General features: G+C 38.3%; 2 protein-coding genes across 5 annotated transcripts in view; both read right to left on the bottom strand.

Moving 5' to 3' along the window:
- The window catches only part of NKAIN2 (sodium/potassium transporting ATPase interacting 2), a 952,120-nt gene that overhangs the window by 273,619 nt on the left and 660,812 nt on the right, over nt 1-17,689 (bottom strand). The gene's annotated exons all lie outside the window — the stretch shown is intronic.
- Nucleotides 13,077-15,192, bottom strand: LOC144316367 (chromobox protein homolog 1). Its single transcript, XM_077902199.1, has one exon. The coding sequence runs from the start codon at nt 14,996-14,998 to the stop codon at nt 14,441-14,443; it is 558 nt and encodes a 185-aa protein (XP_077758325.1). The 5' UTR covers nt 14,999-15,192; the 3' UTR covers nt 13,077-14,440.

Genomic DNA, 17,689 nt, shown 5'->3' with positions numbered 1-17,689 from the left:
TATTTAAAATCCTGAGTCAAATATAATATGATTATTATTCTTCTAAGCATTTGTTTTATAGAAATTTACAATTACATAACCTGTTTGGGTGCACATTGCAAAGTAAGTTAGGGCTGTTAGGAGGCAAAGGACGAGAAGGCTGAAGGTGGAAGGAATGGAGCCTGGGCCTTGCTCTTCCTATCTGCTCTGACACGAGAGCTTCTTTCAGAGCCTGAATAAGAAAACTGATTAGCACAGTTGATGAAGGGCACTTTTATGGAAGCCACTGTTTGGAGTATATTGAAAATAAATCTGGGAAACAAAAAATAAGTCATTTCTGGGAATAAAGATGGGATTTGTGTGTGGCTGTGTGTGCACACATGTGTGTGTGCACGAGATTTGGAGCCCACTAGCAACTGTATCAAATCAAAAAGAACTATAAATTAAACAGTACTTCTGCCCTAAAGATAGTTTCATATTATTGCTCCCTCTTTAGTTTTAGAGTGACTCCCTAAAGGACCACTTCTAATTACCAAGGATATAACAAGATTTATTTCGAATGTTATATATACACTCATGACCAATAATGTAGTTGCATCACCTGTGACTTCTGTGAGTTTCACTTGAACTTAAGAGCTTTAAGATATAATTACCAGAAAAATCTAATGTGAAAATCTAATCACAATAAGCTTCCCAAGACACATCTAAAACTGAGGGTAGGAGCTGTTCTTTAGAGTAGATGAAAAGGAGCTCCAACTCAGAAAAGTATCCCGTGTGTTGGCAAAAATCTAGCAACATACCCCTCGTAGAGTACATTCATTACATGTCTGTGGGAATGATTGATTGATTAATTAATTAATTAAAGTTTACCTTTGAAGATGTTTTCATGTACCCAACATTTACAAAAATTGTCTTATGCCTTAAAGACCCATGCAACTCTGAGACTCTTGTCAAAAACTTCATTGGCTTGATTTAGGGGGTCTGAACTCTTTAACGAGCAGCAAAAGAGAGCATTTGGGACACAGGACAATTCTACTGTCTGTGTCTAACTGGTGGTGATATAGGTCTCACCAGGACACACAGCAGGGTGTAACTAAAACACACAAACACATATACATACAACCTTGGGATGCTGAAAAATATCAGTGTGCTTGGTGAAAGACAAACGTAAATACCTGTCAATGACAACACAAAGAATAACCACGTGAACTTTGTGTTTTCCTAATTTTTTTTGGAAAATGAGCAAAAACGAATATCTTAAGACAAGGATGAATCATTAATTTAAAATATCTATTAACATGGAAGAGGTTGAAAGATGGCAGTAGAGTGATCCAGAGTGATTAGGGAAGCACTGCCTTTTTCTTTACTATAAGAAAAAAAAAAACAAAATCATTTCTTTTTTAAAAATTCTTATCCAACATTTCATGAAATGTATTATCTTTTATGTTCTTCTCTCAAATAATTACACTTCCTTCAAGTCTTGATTCAGATTTTCCCTTTTTAATGAGACCTTCCTTAACCACCCTGTCCAAAATTCTCATTCCCCATCCGTGTGCTATCAATTTCCTTTGCTATATTTTACTTTCTCTCTCTTTCTCTCTCTCTCATTCTCTCTTTTATTTTTTCTATAGCACTTATTGTCACAGACTATACACTGTCTTGTACATTGCTTATTGTTTCCTGCATGGTCCACTAGAATTAAGCTCCCTCAGAAACATACCTGTAACAGTACTTGGAACCTGGAATATATATAGTGGGAATGCAAAAAATTTTTTTTGAGGAAATTTGAAGAAATCATCATGTGACTATGAAAAATGCCATGCCCCTCAAAAGACTTAGTAAGTATCATAAAATGCAATAACCAAATACGGAGGACTCTAAAGGAAAACATTTTGTAATGGTAGAAGAAGGTCATCAGGTGCTAATGGTAGAGACAATCAGGAGATGGAAAATGGGAATTAAATAATAAGAGAAAAAAAGGAAGAAAACGAAAAGTAGGAATGTCTTGAAGAAGAGAGAACAATTTAATTAGCTGCTTCAAGGTTTCAATGTACTTGAATAAGAGATGAAAAATGATCACAGATTCTGACCCTTAATCACTCTGAAATATCTATGCTACTCGGTCATTACAGAGTAAAATTTTTAGGAATGTCTTTTTAGATAGAAGTCTCAAAAACGCTATGCAACCCAAGAATGAAGTTTGATATATTTTAAAAACATATTTCCCTTTGCTATCTTTTATTGTCAAAAATTGTTACCTTTGCCAGCTTCCAGAGGCTCCTAGGGGGGAAAGGGTCAGTGAGCCACTTTCTGATGCAGTAGTTTTAAACCTGACTGCAGACTGGAATGATGTGGGGAGTTTCTAAAAGTGCCTGACCAGTTAAATGAGAAGTCTGAGGGTGAAATCTAGGCATGGGTGTCTTTTTTTAAACACCCCAGGTGATTCCAGTATGCAGTCAAGTTTGACAACTTTGACAAATTCTCTATTTACTGCCTTACTGCATGAAGGTTTGTCAACCCTTGAAACTCCACTTACTGGAGAATCTTCTGAACCTGGGGGCTAGCCATTATCTGGGAGCTAATCAGCCATCCACCCCAAACGGAGGCCGCAGGAGCAAACACTGGCAGTGTGCCTCTAACTTTAGAATACCTTAGAATCACCTAGGGAGTATATTAAAATGTGAATTCCTAAGCCTTACCTTGAGAGATTCTGATTCATTCGGCCTGAGTGGGGCCTGAAAGTTTTCTGTTGGCTTCTCATGATACAAGTTTGAAAGTTTGAAAGCCGTTGCCCTACAGAAAGGACATTTTGAGATATAGCTCATGAGGCCTGTGGGAATAGCCCTGGGGGAAATGCAATGAGGGATATTATCATATCCGCACCCCTTCTTATTCTGGATCTCCAGTGCACTTCAACAACTGATTTCTCAAAATCTTCAAGGGTGGTTCAAGTCTAAAACATCTGATAGATGCTTCAAGAGAAGCATGGGCTGGAACAGTCCACAATGTGGATTGGTCTACAATCCACCAAGAGAGCCATCCCAATGTTAGTTACATGCACGTGTGACATGTTCCCCACTTTCTGTAACATATTTCTGATTGCTCATCCTCTCTATGTTTCCATAACATTTGGTTCATGAATGCCTCTTCAGGCACTTCACAAATAGAGCATAGTTAGTAATGCTCACACTTGCTGGATTTTGCCTGCCACGCATCTTCAAAATTCTACCTAGCATAACATCGATCACACATTACATATGTATAGAACTTTTTAACAGTAATGTCCCTGGTTCCCACATTTTGGATTACAATTCCATGTGGAAACTATGATGTGAAAGGATGTAGCACCAGCACTGGTGCTGTTACTGGTTAAAACAATATATTGAATCAGTTCAATAGCCAATCAAGGCAAAAATCATTCCCAGCTTTCCACAAACCTTTGAGATTGACTCTGTGTTTCTGTTCCTATTAAATATTGCTTTTACTGCCTTTAGAACTTTATTCAGGTCACATAAAAATACTGGGGAGGAACAAAGTGGTTTGCCCAAATGCATCCATGGCTAAGCAGGGTCCTAGGTCCTATGACCCATATGGGATGTCATTTCAGCTTAACACTGAAGCGATCTTGAAGAAAACTATTCCTTCAAATGAAAACAAAAGGACTCCCTAGCTGGGGCTAAACAGGAGTTGAAGAAGTTGCCAGTGACACAAATAAAATGAATTCTCTCTTGACATAATTTCTGTCTTCTCTCTTGATATAATATCGCCACTAAATGCAAGCGTGTGCAAGGATGAGGTTTTGTCACTTGCTATGTATTTTTGCATTTGTCAAATTACTCACTTTCTCACAGGTGTGTTGGGAGGCAACAATTCAGAAGAAGAGTTTTACCCAGTAAAAATTCTCTTTTTTCCCCCAGTACTTGGAAATGCAAGTACTATTAAAATGAGATCAAAGTTCTATATAGCTCTATAAATGTGAACCAACACACCTTTAGCCAAATACCAGAAACTTTTCACATAGTTGCAGCTTAACATTTTTTCATACTGCTTTGACATGAGAAACATTATTGCCAAGAAGTTTATGGGGTCCCAGGACCACCTTAGAGCATCCACAACTCTTTCCCACTCATTCATTTGTTTCGACTTCCCAGAGGTCGGGCCTTCATTCTTACACGATGAACTGTGCCTGGAAAAACACCTGTTATGAGCCTAATTTTCTTAGCAGCCTCAGGATGCCATAAACATTTTTCTTTCCCTTTTGGATCTTTTATAACATTTTGATTTTTTTTTAAACATCCTGTAGATCTACTTGTCAGGAACTACCATTTATCCGTAGCTCTACCTGTCTCTGTGACTGGCACCTACAACACAACCCCATACAAACTGCAGCAAAATTCTGAGTGGTCCACCAACTTGCACTACTTGCTCGGCTCACAGTCCCCCGACAGGTTTCCACCATTCCCCCCACCAAACTGAAACACAGACTACTTTTCCTCATAGAGGTCTGAGCCCTGGTGACTGTACCATGTCACAGGGCTGCTGGTCAGACAGGCTGTGGCTCTAAACGGAAGCCATATGGCAACAGGCTGCCTTCTCTGTGTCGAGTCCTGCACCTGTTACTCAGTGGGAGGATGCTCTTTTAGTGTTTATGTTCTTCGAGCTATTTTAATTTTCTTCATGGCTACTCCTCTGTGACTCACTGTTGGCTTCCTGTTCTTTCTCACTACTTTCCAAAATTCAGATAATTTAAGCAACTGAGAGTTATTCAATATAAGTTTATATGGGCTTCACTTCATCTCTCATTCATTTACATTTATTTTTAGTTTTAGTGGAACAGAAAGGACACGCACTCTTGGGTAAATTCGTCTCTGATCTGCCAATGAGCGAGAGGAATCTGAGAAATCTGTGGAAGGAAGTTGGGAACCTCTTGGAGAGATGAAATAGTAAGATCATCCCTCCATGGTGTGTTTGGGGGCAAGTCTGCTTCCTCTGTAGCAGCAATTTGTGGCATGAGTTGTGGGTGTTGTCAAATATACATCCTTTCCGTTATTCTCCAAAGGATGCCTAGAGTAGTGGATCTGTATAAAAAAATGCTTTTATGTAGTTTTATTAGTTGTGTTAGCCAAGGGATCACCTGGGTCCCATTTAAATTAAAGTAAAACTTGGCATAAATCATCCCTAGAGCAAATTCAAGACTAAAATCAGTAGGCGGTGGAGGAGGGGAGCAAAAGGAAATTATTTTTGAACTCTGTTGCTTTTTCATATATATGAATGATTTTATAAATACATCCGAAAAGAATTATTTCAAAAGTGGTGAGCCCTTTTGAAGGTCAGAAAGGGTACATGTGTTAACATGCTGGGCTTGGCAAGTGAGGAAATGTTTTTTTTTTTTTTTTACCTCTTCCTTAATTGGGCTTAGCTGCTACATTATAAGGGACAGGAGCTTTGAAAAGGGGTTCAGCAGACTGAGATTCGGTGACCAATTCTTTGCTTATTGGTTGTTGGTTTTCTTTCTTTCTTTGGCTAGTAAATTAATTTAGCAGCATCCGGGGAAGCACAAGGCTGAACCCATAAATCCCCCCAAATATTTCCTCCATTGCAATGCTAATGCCTGAAATCTCTCAAGACCTAGAGGATTTATTCTTATTAAAGTACCACCTAGAAAAATGATGGCTCATTTCCATATTAATTTGAATTATTTTCACTTACTTAGTTACTATTATTATTAAATCTTAAATTACTATGATTTAAATTCTCAGTTATTTTCTGAGAGCAGTTTTAAAGAAAATGATAGTTAAAGAAAATACGAAGACAGGTTTGGCTGGGGAAAGATTAGCAATGTGCACAAAGGAGAAATTGAGTAAACTGCACAGAAACTGCACAGAATCTTTTTTTTTTTTCTATTTTTAATTGCTTTGGGCTCTCATAGGTGGGCAGTTTCTGGGAGAAGGCACAAAGTAACCTATGATTTTCTGTCCTATTCGAAGAAAACCATCCTGAACGCAGGGCCCAGTCAGTGCTCAAGCTGCTCCGGGGGAGAACTCATCATGTTTTTACCAGGCTTAAGGGTAAAAGAATGGCTTTAGCTTGTTTGTCTCTCAATCTGATCTAATGCAGCACTGATAATTTCTGAACTAAGATACTCAAGATATCTGACAGATATAAATTTGCAGATTTTTGAAACCAATCTCTGGTTTGTTAATAAACCAGAAGTCAACTATACTTTTTCTTGCTGAGGACTTAGGATATATAATTGGCCCCCGTTTTCAACCTTATGACGGCCGGTGTAACTCACTTGAAACTAGCGCTGTTGATTCGGCCCACGGCAGCATAGAGGCATCAGGATATATGCAACAGTTTGCTTCCAGACCTTCCAAGAACACATCATACATATGTTGAGATGAAGTTGTTGTTTTATAATCAAACAAAAATGTATATTTTTGAAACACACTTGATATATGTCTGCTAATAGGCAACACAGGAACAATGTATCTAGCATTCTCCCTATTTTGTGGGAAGGAATTACCTGAAATACATTCTGTGCGTGGGTAATGACAGAAACGTTGTTCTATAAAATGCATTTTTTTGAGTAGTCAGATACAAATAATTACAAGAAAAACATTTCAATATCTAATTAAAATATCAGACAGAGTCTTTATATCCACCACTTAATTCACAATTAACTCAAAACAAGCTGAAAGGATTGAAGACTCAAATGTCCATGCTTCATAAAATGTCAAGTTAAACGCCTAACTGTGAACCAGATTGCTTACGATACAGGCCTTTCAACTGTAAATATCAAATGCATAAAGGACGGCATGAATCTTTTAACTTTATAAAGATGGCATGTGGACTTTAACATTTTGGGAAAATTAAGTCACTTACTAACATTTATGAGAAGGCATGCATTTAAGCATTACGTTGGACCTCTGTTGATTAATTATATGGATGCCGAAATGTCATACATCAGATTCAAGCGTGATGTTAAAGGTCTTGGTTAAAGAAAGACTCTAATGACTTCTCACAATAATTTAAAATAACACTGAAAATAAGATCTGATTCAAATTTTTCTAGAAACTAGTGAAATTCTATTTTTAAGATAAATAGAACGAACTCGGTTCCACAATTTGGAAAAGTGTTAGACTTGCTCATTTCTAAAGTTCTATGAGATGTAGCGTTCTGTATAATTATAAATATTATCATTTCTTTCACCAAAGCACTAAAGATTTTACCAAATTTCAAAAAATTACAGTAATTATTCCTCAGAGGATATTGTCCCTAGTTAGGGAACAACAGAAAAATGACAGAGATTAAATGAATTGTTCATGTGTTAAAGAGGCTTTTGGTTTGAATAGATTTAGAATAACATCCCTTTGTGGATGTCTCAGTCGTTAGGTAATGTTCCTCCTGACATTTGTTCTAAAGAACAATCAAATCCCAAATCTCCTTTTACTTGGATGTTCATTTCAAAATGAACATTGGACTAATGTCTGTATTTATTTGTCTATATCCTCTTAAAGTCCAAGTTTTTACAATGTAGCCCTTCTAATATGCTGATTTTTAAAATAGTCTTCCATCGTATGATGAAAACAAGCAAAATAAATGAGGGTACACTTAGAGGACACCAGCCAAACCACCTGGCTCCACATCTTGCTCATTTTAAGGATGATGTGAGAAAATTAATTACTTTAATCAAACACCTTGGCTTCTTGTTCACAAATTACTAGGTGGGTATAGTGCGTAAATGCCATAATTTTGTGAGTGAGTGGCAGATGGTTAGACAAGTCATGGGCTCAGAAAACACTTTTGTTCAGAAATGCAAGTGTTTTGTTCTAGTACAAAATTGAGTTCTAACTATAGACTATCTAAGAAGATAAGTCACAGAAAAAATAACAACAGCCAAACAATGACCTATAATAAGGCAGTCTGTCAATTATACTGTTAGAACAGCAAAACAAATCCAGCTAAGTCATGGGTAATGTTTACCACCCATCCAGATAGTTGGCATTGTCTTCTTTCAGTTCTTCAGGACCACAAATTGCAGAGTCATCCATGAACTTTTCCCTTCTTTCACCATTTCTAACTCCTGAAGATAACAGCATATTCTCCTGAATTGTAATCCAATGCGATCAACTAGTGAAAGATGTTCCCTCAATCATCAAATTGAATGTGCGCTTATTTTTTTTTTATGTTGTCTACACTAACCTGACTTTATATTTTTTATTTGAATTCAATTAGCCAACATATAGTATATCATTAGTTTCAGATGTGGCATTCAATCATGTATCAGCTGCTTATAATGCTCAGTGCTCATCACATCATGTGCCCTCCTTACTACTCATCACCCAATTACCTCACCCCCCAACTTTCCCTCCAGCAACCCTCAGTTTGTTTCCTAGAGTTAAGAGTCTCTCATGGTTTTTCTCCCTCTCTGATGACTTCACATTCAGTTTTCCCTCCCTTCCCCTATGATCCTGTGTGCTGTTTTCTATGTTCCACATATAAGTGAAACCATATAATTGTCTTTCTCTGATTAATTTATTTCACTCAACATAATAGCCTCCAGTTCCATCCATGTCAATGTAAATGGTAGGTAGTCACCCTTTCTGATGACTGAGTACTATCCCATTGTATATATAGACATCTTCTTCATCCATTCATCTGTTGAAGGACATTTCAGTGGTGCACTTATTTGCTGGAGTGGAAAAGAGTGTAGAAATCTTTCTTACATATTTACACAGTGTCACCTACCAGTGGCAAGAATGTGTTTCTCTTGGTAAGGAATCTAAAAGGAACACCAAATTCAATCGCATCTGGGTCATCCCTTTATTTTAAAGAGCTCCGTTATGGTTTGAATTGTGTCTCCCAAAAAGATATGCTGAAGTACTAACCCCCAGTCCTTGAAATGTGACCTTCCTTGCAAAAGGAGTCATTGCAGATATAATTAGTTAAGATGAGGTCATACTTAAGCAGGGAAAGACCTTAACCAGGTAAGACTAATAAGCTCATAAAACAAGAAGAGACACAGAGAACACCACATGAAGACAGAGACAGGCAGAGAGAAGACAGGCACATGATGATGGAGGCGAGGCTGGACCCTGCAGCTGCAAGCCAAGGGTGGCCTGGAACACCCAGAGGCCAGGAGAAAGCACAGCTCTTGATTTCAGACTTCTAGTTTCTAGAACTGTGTAAGAATAATTTTCTGTTAAGTTTCTGATCTTTTGTTATAGAAGCCCAAGGAAACTCATATAGTTTCATTTGGTCTTCTCTGGTTGGGTATATCTACATGTATTTGAGTCTATATCTTAAACCTAATTTAAATCCTCAGTTATATTATAATCTTCCTAAGAGTGGAGTCCCTAAATTTCCTTAGTTTTTCCTCATTTTGAATCCCTTTTTACCATGCCACTTGGCTTGGTACCATGATGAATGCAGGGATTCAAAGATTTTATTGTCTTACTGAGCCTCATATTACAAATGTGATAAAGAGAAATGAATATATGGTAGATTGACAGAAAAATGAGGGTTACGTTCAGGTCCTCTTTCCTTATGATATGTGTATAAAATAAGCAATTTTGAAAGTTGAATCCCTTTTACACCTCAGAATGCTCTAGGGATTTATGTTAAGAATGTGATAGAAATGTTTAGACACAGTTCAAGATGGACAAGATAACTACCAAGAGCATATTTTAAAACCTAGCATAAAACCACTATAATTAAAATCTCATGGTCCTGATGTCAGAATAAAAAGACATGCCGTCGGTAAGACACAAAATTCAAAAGCTTTGTCATAGGAAGGTAAGGTATTAGAGGCATTTCAATTCAATACAGAGAGGGAGAATTGTTCATTTGCTGATTCTAGGAAAACTGGTTACCTATTTAAGAATATGAAGCTACCTCCTTACCACATGCCATATTTTATGGCCTCAGTAGACAATTTAACGATTTAAAAGTAATAATGCCCAGCATTGACCAGGGTGTAATTGAAACAGACTGTCTCATACTCTGCTGGTGCAAACAAAAATCACCATGACCTTCCTGAGGTGCAATCTGATAATGTGTACAAAGAACTTTTAAAATGTGTATCCCTTCTTTGGTCATTACATCTTTGGAGCTTTAACTTTAGCAAGTATTCTAGTAGCAGGAGAGCAATGTTCCTTCAACCACAGCTCCCCACACTTTTTTGTGCACAGGAGTCACCTAGAGATCTTTTTTTTTTTTTTTTTTTTAAGATTTAATTTTTTTATTCATGAGAAACACACAGAGAGAAGCAGAGACGTAGGAAGAGGGAGGAGAAGCAGACTCCATGCAGAGAGCCAATGCGGGACTTGATTCCAGGATTCCGCGATCAGGCCCAGAGCCAAAGGCAGAGCTCAACCACTGAGCCATCCAGGGGCCCCTTACCTAGAGATCTTATTCAGATTACAGATTCCAACCCAGAAGCCTTGGGGTGCAGGGCTGAGATTCAGCATTTCCATCTAGCTCCCAGGTAACGCCTATGCACCTAGTCAGGGGGCTCCATGTGGAGTTGCAATGCAGTTTTGAGCATTGTTAAAAATGCCCTGCAAAGGCCTAAGCTACGTCTTCAGACACATATATACAAAGTCTAAATGGCAAGCAAAGTACATTTATTCTTTAACCTTTCCCATCTTTCTTCCTCCTACGTAAAACTCTGATATCAGTAGTTTACAGAGAAAATAGTTGCACTAAAACAATGTCTCTGGGGCTTTAGAGCTCATTATTTCTTTGCCCTGGGAAAGTTTCTACTTGCAATTGCCCTAAAAACATTCTTAAATCTGCTTTCCATCATTGAGTTAAACTCTACTGTCTGAGAGAGGAGAAAGGTATGAAAAGCTCAATTGGGGCCATTCCGGCAAATTTAATAGCTCTTCAATTCACTGACCCTTTTGGGATGAGCCAAATCCACTCTCACTCCTGTGGAGAGACTGCACATTAAGATGCTCTTGATCAGCCCTTACTGCTCTGCACTCTGAACAGCAAAGCTTCTTAGAACACTTCCTTTGACCACCTCCAAATTTGAACATGACAAGGATGTAGTTCAGATAGAAAGCAATATAAAAAAGCAAGAACAACTTTTGAATACAACACCTTCTGTACTAGAGAAATGAAAGGTCCTGACTGTTTTATACCTAAACATACCGGAGGGTAACAACCCTCATAGTGGCTCACTAAGAAGTGCTGAGTGTTAGGGGCAGGTAGTTGAAGAAAGAGCCTGCAGAAATTTGGGGAGGAAGGCCAAAATAGTTTGAAAAATGCCTCAGGGGAGTTGAACATGTGCTCCACCCACTTGCACCTACCATGCCTCCCTGTGGGTTTTGAGTTACTCTTCCAGAGACTGACAACAGGATGAAAATTGTACTTTATGTTAAAAGAGCATCCAAACTTATGCCTCTCTTTTTTCAGATTTGAAGACGTTTGACAGATTCAATACAGTGATAGAACTTAGTCACTTACAAAAAGGCAGATCATTTCCCATCCCGAACGTTCTGCTGGCCTTTGAACACGTTTGGTATCCTAGTAGTAGTTCCCAATTAAAGAGCTGTCTCAGCATGGAATTATTTCAGCAAAAGCTTCTTCTTTCTACACAAAACTAAAATTCTGTGCCACAATTATGGATGGCAATTTGATGGAAGAGGTTCTGATGTTAGAATATACTTGATGTCTTTTTTCCTAGTGAGCTTTACAACATATTTTCATTTAAATACATTGAATTAGTTAGACCAGCTACACAGAGCTCTCCATATTGAAGAGGGTCAAATGCCACTTGAACTTCAAGGATACATTAGGAAAGTGAAATAAGGTAGAGGATCCCACACTACGCTCACTGAATATAAAATATACATAAGCACAGACATTTTTTTCGTCTCAAACATTAAATGGGATTTCTTTTAGTTTTTATTTCTCTAATACAAATTTCAGAACCCTTTGGCATAGGTTTCATTCTCAAGCTTAGATTTAATTGGCACCTTATGTGAACTGTATTCTGAAATGTAATGATATAGTTTAGGGATGGATATATAAAGCCTTTCCCCCCCCATTTCCATGATCAATCCTAACAGAGTTGGTGAGCAAGTCCTTCATCATATGCTCGTCCTGTAGCGAAATGTGTCCATAAAAAAGGACATGCAAAAACATAATTGCCTCAGTTACTACTTCAAATATCTGGATCCTTGGAGTCCTCTGATATTCGACTAAACCTGACCCTTTAGTTCATACTTCCCAGAGTCAATTCATATGCCTAAAATCACTTATCTTGCAATAGCCAGAAGCTAAGGAGGTTTAAACCACTGGGTTTCAAACTTTTTTGGTTGCAACCCCAGTACAAAAGATTTAATGCATACTGTAGATAGACATCCTTACTTTTGTGATGGCAATTCCTGCTGATACTTTCAATTCAATTCCCTTTAATTCTGGTTTTTCTATTCTAAAATGAGGTATAGCTGAATATTTAAAAAATGACTAGCTTGTGCTCAAAATAATTTAAAGTGTTCTTATTTTATCTTATTTTATTTTAAGATTTACGTTGGAGACGGGGAGGGCAAAGGAAGAGGGAAAAAGAGAGTCCCAAGTAGACTCTGCTTAGCATGGAGCCCAACACCACATTCCATCTCACCACCTTGACATTGTGACCTGAGCCAAAACCAAGAGTCAGATACTTAACTGACTATGGCACCCAGGCATCCCTGAATTCTAAATTTTAAAATGAGAACATATTACGGGCACCTGGCTGTCTCAGTCGGATGAGCATCTGACTCTTGATTTTGGTCCAGGTCATGATCTCAGGGTCCTGGGATGGAGTTCCATGTCCAGCTCTGCACTTAGCAAGGAGTCTGCTTGAGATTCTCTCTCCCTCTCCCTCTGCCCATCCTGCTTGTGCTTTAAAGTAAATAAATAAAGAAAAGAAAGATAAGTAAAATTTAGAATTCACTGTTGAAAAACGAGAAGTATGCTGGCAATAAGTTATTCTTCTACCATCTATTTGTATTAAGAAATCACTGAAAGAATTTTAAAGTATTTTATTATCATTATAAAATAAAAGTTAAAGTCAAGTTTTTTCTTTTTTTTTTTTTCAAGGATTATAAATCTATAGTTTTATTAAGACAAAACTGACAAATGTGGTATGAAGTTTACATTTAAACAAAGTTTTCACAGAAACCTAACACATGCCTAAAAAGATTTTACAATGGAGTTCTAGAATGCAGGTCTAGACGATGTCAAGAACTGATGGATCTCATGATTCAAGACAGCATTTTGGGTATTAGTTCTTAGGATTAAAAAATTTTTTTGTTTTGTTTTGTGTTTTAAAGTGAACCACTGCCCCAGTATGAAAGTTTAATCTTCTCCTGAGACCAGGGCTTTTGAAGTCATTCAACTCTTGAAGTGATTCAATGAACTTGTGCTGTCAGTGATTGAACCCTGCCACCAATGATTTCAGGGTTCAAAGTTCAAATAATAGGCTCCAAGAGTTTTCCACCCTAAGAGCATGGGCCCTTGTCTTTCTCTACTCTCCCACCTTCTATACCACCCTCTTCTCCTCCCCAAATACCTCAGCCAGTGGCTTGGATGGATAAGCTGATGTTTAAAACTTCATAGTTGGAAAAGAAAGGGTCTTCTTACCAATTTCAAGAATTAGCACCTCTATGACAGAACAATCTGCCTATGTATACGCTCCAATAAGACTTTCCCTCTTCAACCAGTTTCCATCCCCAAAATGGCAGCTTTGGTAACTTATTAACTGGCTTAGTCCTTTGTTGGGAATAGCATTAAGCTCAGGCAGGGAACACCTTGGCTTTAAGTTTCAGGCATTCACAGCTTTTAAACAGTCTCTCACAGTCCTCATTTAGGTTGCCAATGACATTTTTTGAAAAGATAAAATATTCTGGACACAGAACCAAATCACCACAAGTTTGTTCTTTCCATTGTTTCACCATTTTCCCAATCAGGCCCCAAATTTTAACAAAAATGATCCTACCCATCTCCGTTCCTTCCCACCCCCAACCCTCCCACCCCCAAATGATACACCAGTAATAGCCAAAAACTACACACATGCTACGCTGTAAAAATGCAGAGTTAACACTATTGGGAAGAAGGCTGTGGGTTGTGGAGATGCACTTTGAAGATCTACAGTATCTTTTGCTCTCCCACACACCCATTCTGCAAGTTCTGTCCTTCATGGAAGGCCCTTTGCCTTTCTCAGCAAAGTACAGAATGGGTGGCCTTGCAATACTTCTCTTCCTTCCCCTCCACTGGGATGGGTGTGCAAACTACACAGCATGGAAAGGCTTTAAAGCACTTGGGCTGCTGTAGGGCACAGAAACGATACTGGCTCTTCAAAGGACATCTTCTCAAGCCACCTCTACGGTGTCAAGACGAGTAGAACTCCTTCCCTCCCCACTTGAAACCCACAGTCAGATGTGACAGGGGCAGGTACTCAGGACAGTTAATTCTTGTCATCTTTTTTGTCATCATCCTCCGAGGGGTAAGAATGCCACGTCAGCCTTTCCTCATAGAAGGATATGACCACCTGTGGGCACTTGACATTGGCTTCCTTGGCAGGGACTAGGTCAGCCTCATCAGAATTTTTCCATTTCATCAGGAACATGAGTTCTCCACTGGAGTCTGTAGCTCCAATAATCCGCTCTGGTTCCAAACCCCGGGCAAAGCCTCGTGGCTTTTCTGACTCTTCTTTCTTCTTCTTTGGTTTGCTCTCTTCTCCCTTATCTTCAGAATCAGAGTCAGCTTTGCGTTTGCCTCCCTCTGATTTATCTGTCTCATGTGCTGTTTTCTGTGACTGTAGAAACTCGGCAATGAGATCAGGGCAATCCAGGTTCTCTTCTGGCTCCCACGTGTTATCCTCATCTGAGAACCCCTTCCACTTTAGGAGGTACTCCACTTTGCCCTTTACCACTCGACGGTCAAGAACTTTTTCCACCACATATTCCTCTTCCTCCTCTTCTAGCACCTCCTCCACTTTCTTCTTGTTTTGTTTCTTCCCCATAGTGCCCGCCAGCTTTCTGGTCTAAAGGGTGACGCTGCTCAGAGCAGCGCCCAAGAGCCCGAGAGGAATCGGTGCCGCGCTAATGGCGCGTCGCGTCGGGCCGGCCGGGGCAGTGGCGCCCAGAAAAGCAACAAGCCGGTGGCCGCAGTCGAGCCCCTCACTGAAGCGGCGTACCGCAGGCCCCAGCCAACGGCCCTCCCAAAGTCAAGTTTTTTCAAATACTGCACCATCCTTCTCTCACGGTGGCATTAGAAATCCAAGTATGAAAAGGAAAAATAAATGAAGCATTATTGATATTGTCAAAGTAGAATTTGTATAAAGTTAAAAGACATCATTCCTATGCAAAAATATAGTGAGTACACAGCAAAGGTTAGTTTATTAATGAAGGAACCAGTAGAATAGTAATGTTGGCTCAGAAAAGGATAGGAGAAACTAGTAGAGACTCATATGCTGCTTTATTTTGTGTGTATGAGTGTATGTATATTTTATATATATATATATAAACAATATTTTTATATGTCATATAACAATCTTACAATGTTACATAAACAATCTTTAAAAAAGAATATTAAATGTTCATTGGCAATAACTAAATAGATCTATTTTTGTGTCTTCAGCAATTTGGACAGTGACTGGTCTGTAGTAGGTATTTAATAAATACTTCTTTAGCAAAGAACTACTCATTTAAGAGTAAAAGTCAGTTCTGATGGCATAGAACTTTACAGGAGGACCTCTGAATAGTAGCATACCCCTTTGTATCTAATAACATTTTTATTCATACTGGCTGCTTCACTCACCTCCTCCTTATTTTGTGAGAATTCTTGCATAGCTTAATATTGTGTAAGTAGAAAATATTTTGGAATACTTTTAGGCTATTTTCAACTCAGCACAAGAAACCTTACCACTCTTATCTACATTATGAAAAAAAAGTGTGCCAACAGAAATCATAGCCTTAAGGTCTCTATGAAGGTACGTGAAATATTTTTTTCCAAGGTCCTTTCTGAAATTAAAGTGGCAGCCTTGACTTGAATCCTTGTAATTTTCCTTTTGGACTCTGCTTGACTGGTTGCTTTTTGGGCAAGGTTAGAGAACTCAATGTCATGTACAAACACTAGTTAAAAGTTGTAATTGTTTAAATGCCTTATTAAAATCAGTAACAAGACAAACTATCTAGGAATGTGTAACATCTGTATGTGGAAAACTTTAAATGAGCACTGAAAAAAGCGGAAGACCTACTATTTTTTTTTTTTTTTTTGGATAGGAAGATATAACATTATGAGGGTTTTGACTGTCCCCAAATTAATCCATATGTTTAATGTATTCTAATAACAGCATATAATTTTTTTTCTAATTCAGGTAAGATGATCATAAAATTCTTGTTAAAAAATAGGAAGTAAGAGTTGCCAGGAAAATTCTGAAAAAGGCTGATGATAAGGAATGACTAACCCCAGCAGATACTAAAACATTTTATAATCCCTGAATCATACAAAGACTGATGATGCACATGAATACAGAAACAGATCAATGTAACTATAAATAAAGTCCATATAGGACTAAAGTCTGAGAATCAAGGCACATTTCAAATCACTAACAAAATAATCAATTATAAAGAAATAGAAAAATAAACTTCTGAAAAAATTAGGTTAGAACAACATCTCATATCTTAGACAAGTATCAAAAATTCAAACATAATAACCCATAAATGTACTAGCAAAATGGAGACTTTTTTTCTATAATCTTGAAGTAAAGTCCAAGCATGAAACATAATTCAGAAAACATTTACAAATTTGATATCATAACAAGTTACACATTTCTGTAAGTGGGGGATTTACATATGCATATAGTTGTCTCCAAACGCACGACATATTATCTGAAAGAATTCACAATAAACTGAAAGTGCGTGGCTGTGAGGTAGGGAGATTTTTCACCATATATCCATCCAGTCTTTAAATATATATCACTGATTAATTAAGAAGAATGTAATGTAAGAGAAAATGCATATATAATGCTGAAATAACATGGAATGGTTGCCTCTGAGCAGTATAACCAAGACAAGGCAGGTCCGAAAGAGAAACTTTCTTCTTGGCATGTTACTATGCAACACCCTCTTTCAAGTCACCTGTTGGCATCTTTACTTTTTTGTTGTTGTTGTTGGCATCTTTATGCATCATTCCAAAGGATCCCTCATCCTACATTATACGCCCTAAACAAATATGTATAACCAGGCAAAGAAGGAATGAAGAATTTTCCCATGAGCTCTCCCAGCAGGTGGGAGCTCACAGCACTTTCAGGAGTAGAGATGGTAGGGAAGGAAGCGGTGGAAGAAGCAGCTGGAGAGGTGGGTCTGGACAGGCAGGGCTCTGTAATTTATGTCAAGGGGGCTGGCCTTGATCCTAGGCCCTGTAGAGGGCCATGGGAGAGGGCTGCACTTTAGAGGATGACTCTGGCCCAAGAGCAGAAAACTGATTGTGCGCAGGGGACAGGGAGGTGGCAACACCAGAGGCAGCGAGGGGCTGCCCACGTGGTGGGCTGTCCTATATCCCATACCACGGTAGGTTACGAAATCTGTTTCAGTAACACTTTGAAGCAGTTTTCTTTTCTTCTTTTTTTCATCACGGCTAATTAGAGCTAACTAATTATGAAGCAGAACCGTTCTACTGCTGTTTCATCTATGTCTTTTATACCTTGCAA

Source organism: Canis aureus, chromosome 1, assembly GCF_053574225.1.
Source record: "Canis aureus isolate CA01 chromosome 1, VMU_Caureus_v.1.0, whole genome shotgun sequence".
Taxonomy (NCBI): domain Eukaryota; kingdom Metazoa; phylum Chordata; class Mammalia; order Carnivora; family Canidae; genus Canis; species Canis aureus.
This window is presented reverse-complemented; position numbering and strand designations above follow the sequence as displayed.

Bases quoted from the DNA above. Each gene is read 5' to 3' on its own strand.
- LOC144316367 (XM_077902199.1), bottom strand. From the start codon at position 14,998: ATGGGGAAGAAACAAAACAAGAAGAAAGTGGAGGAGGTGCTAGAAGAG.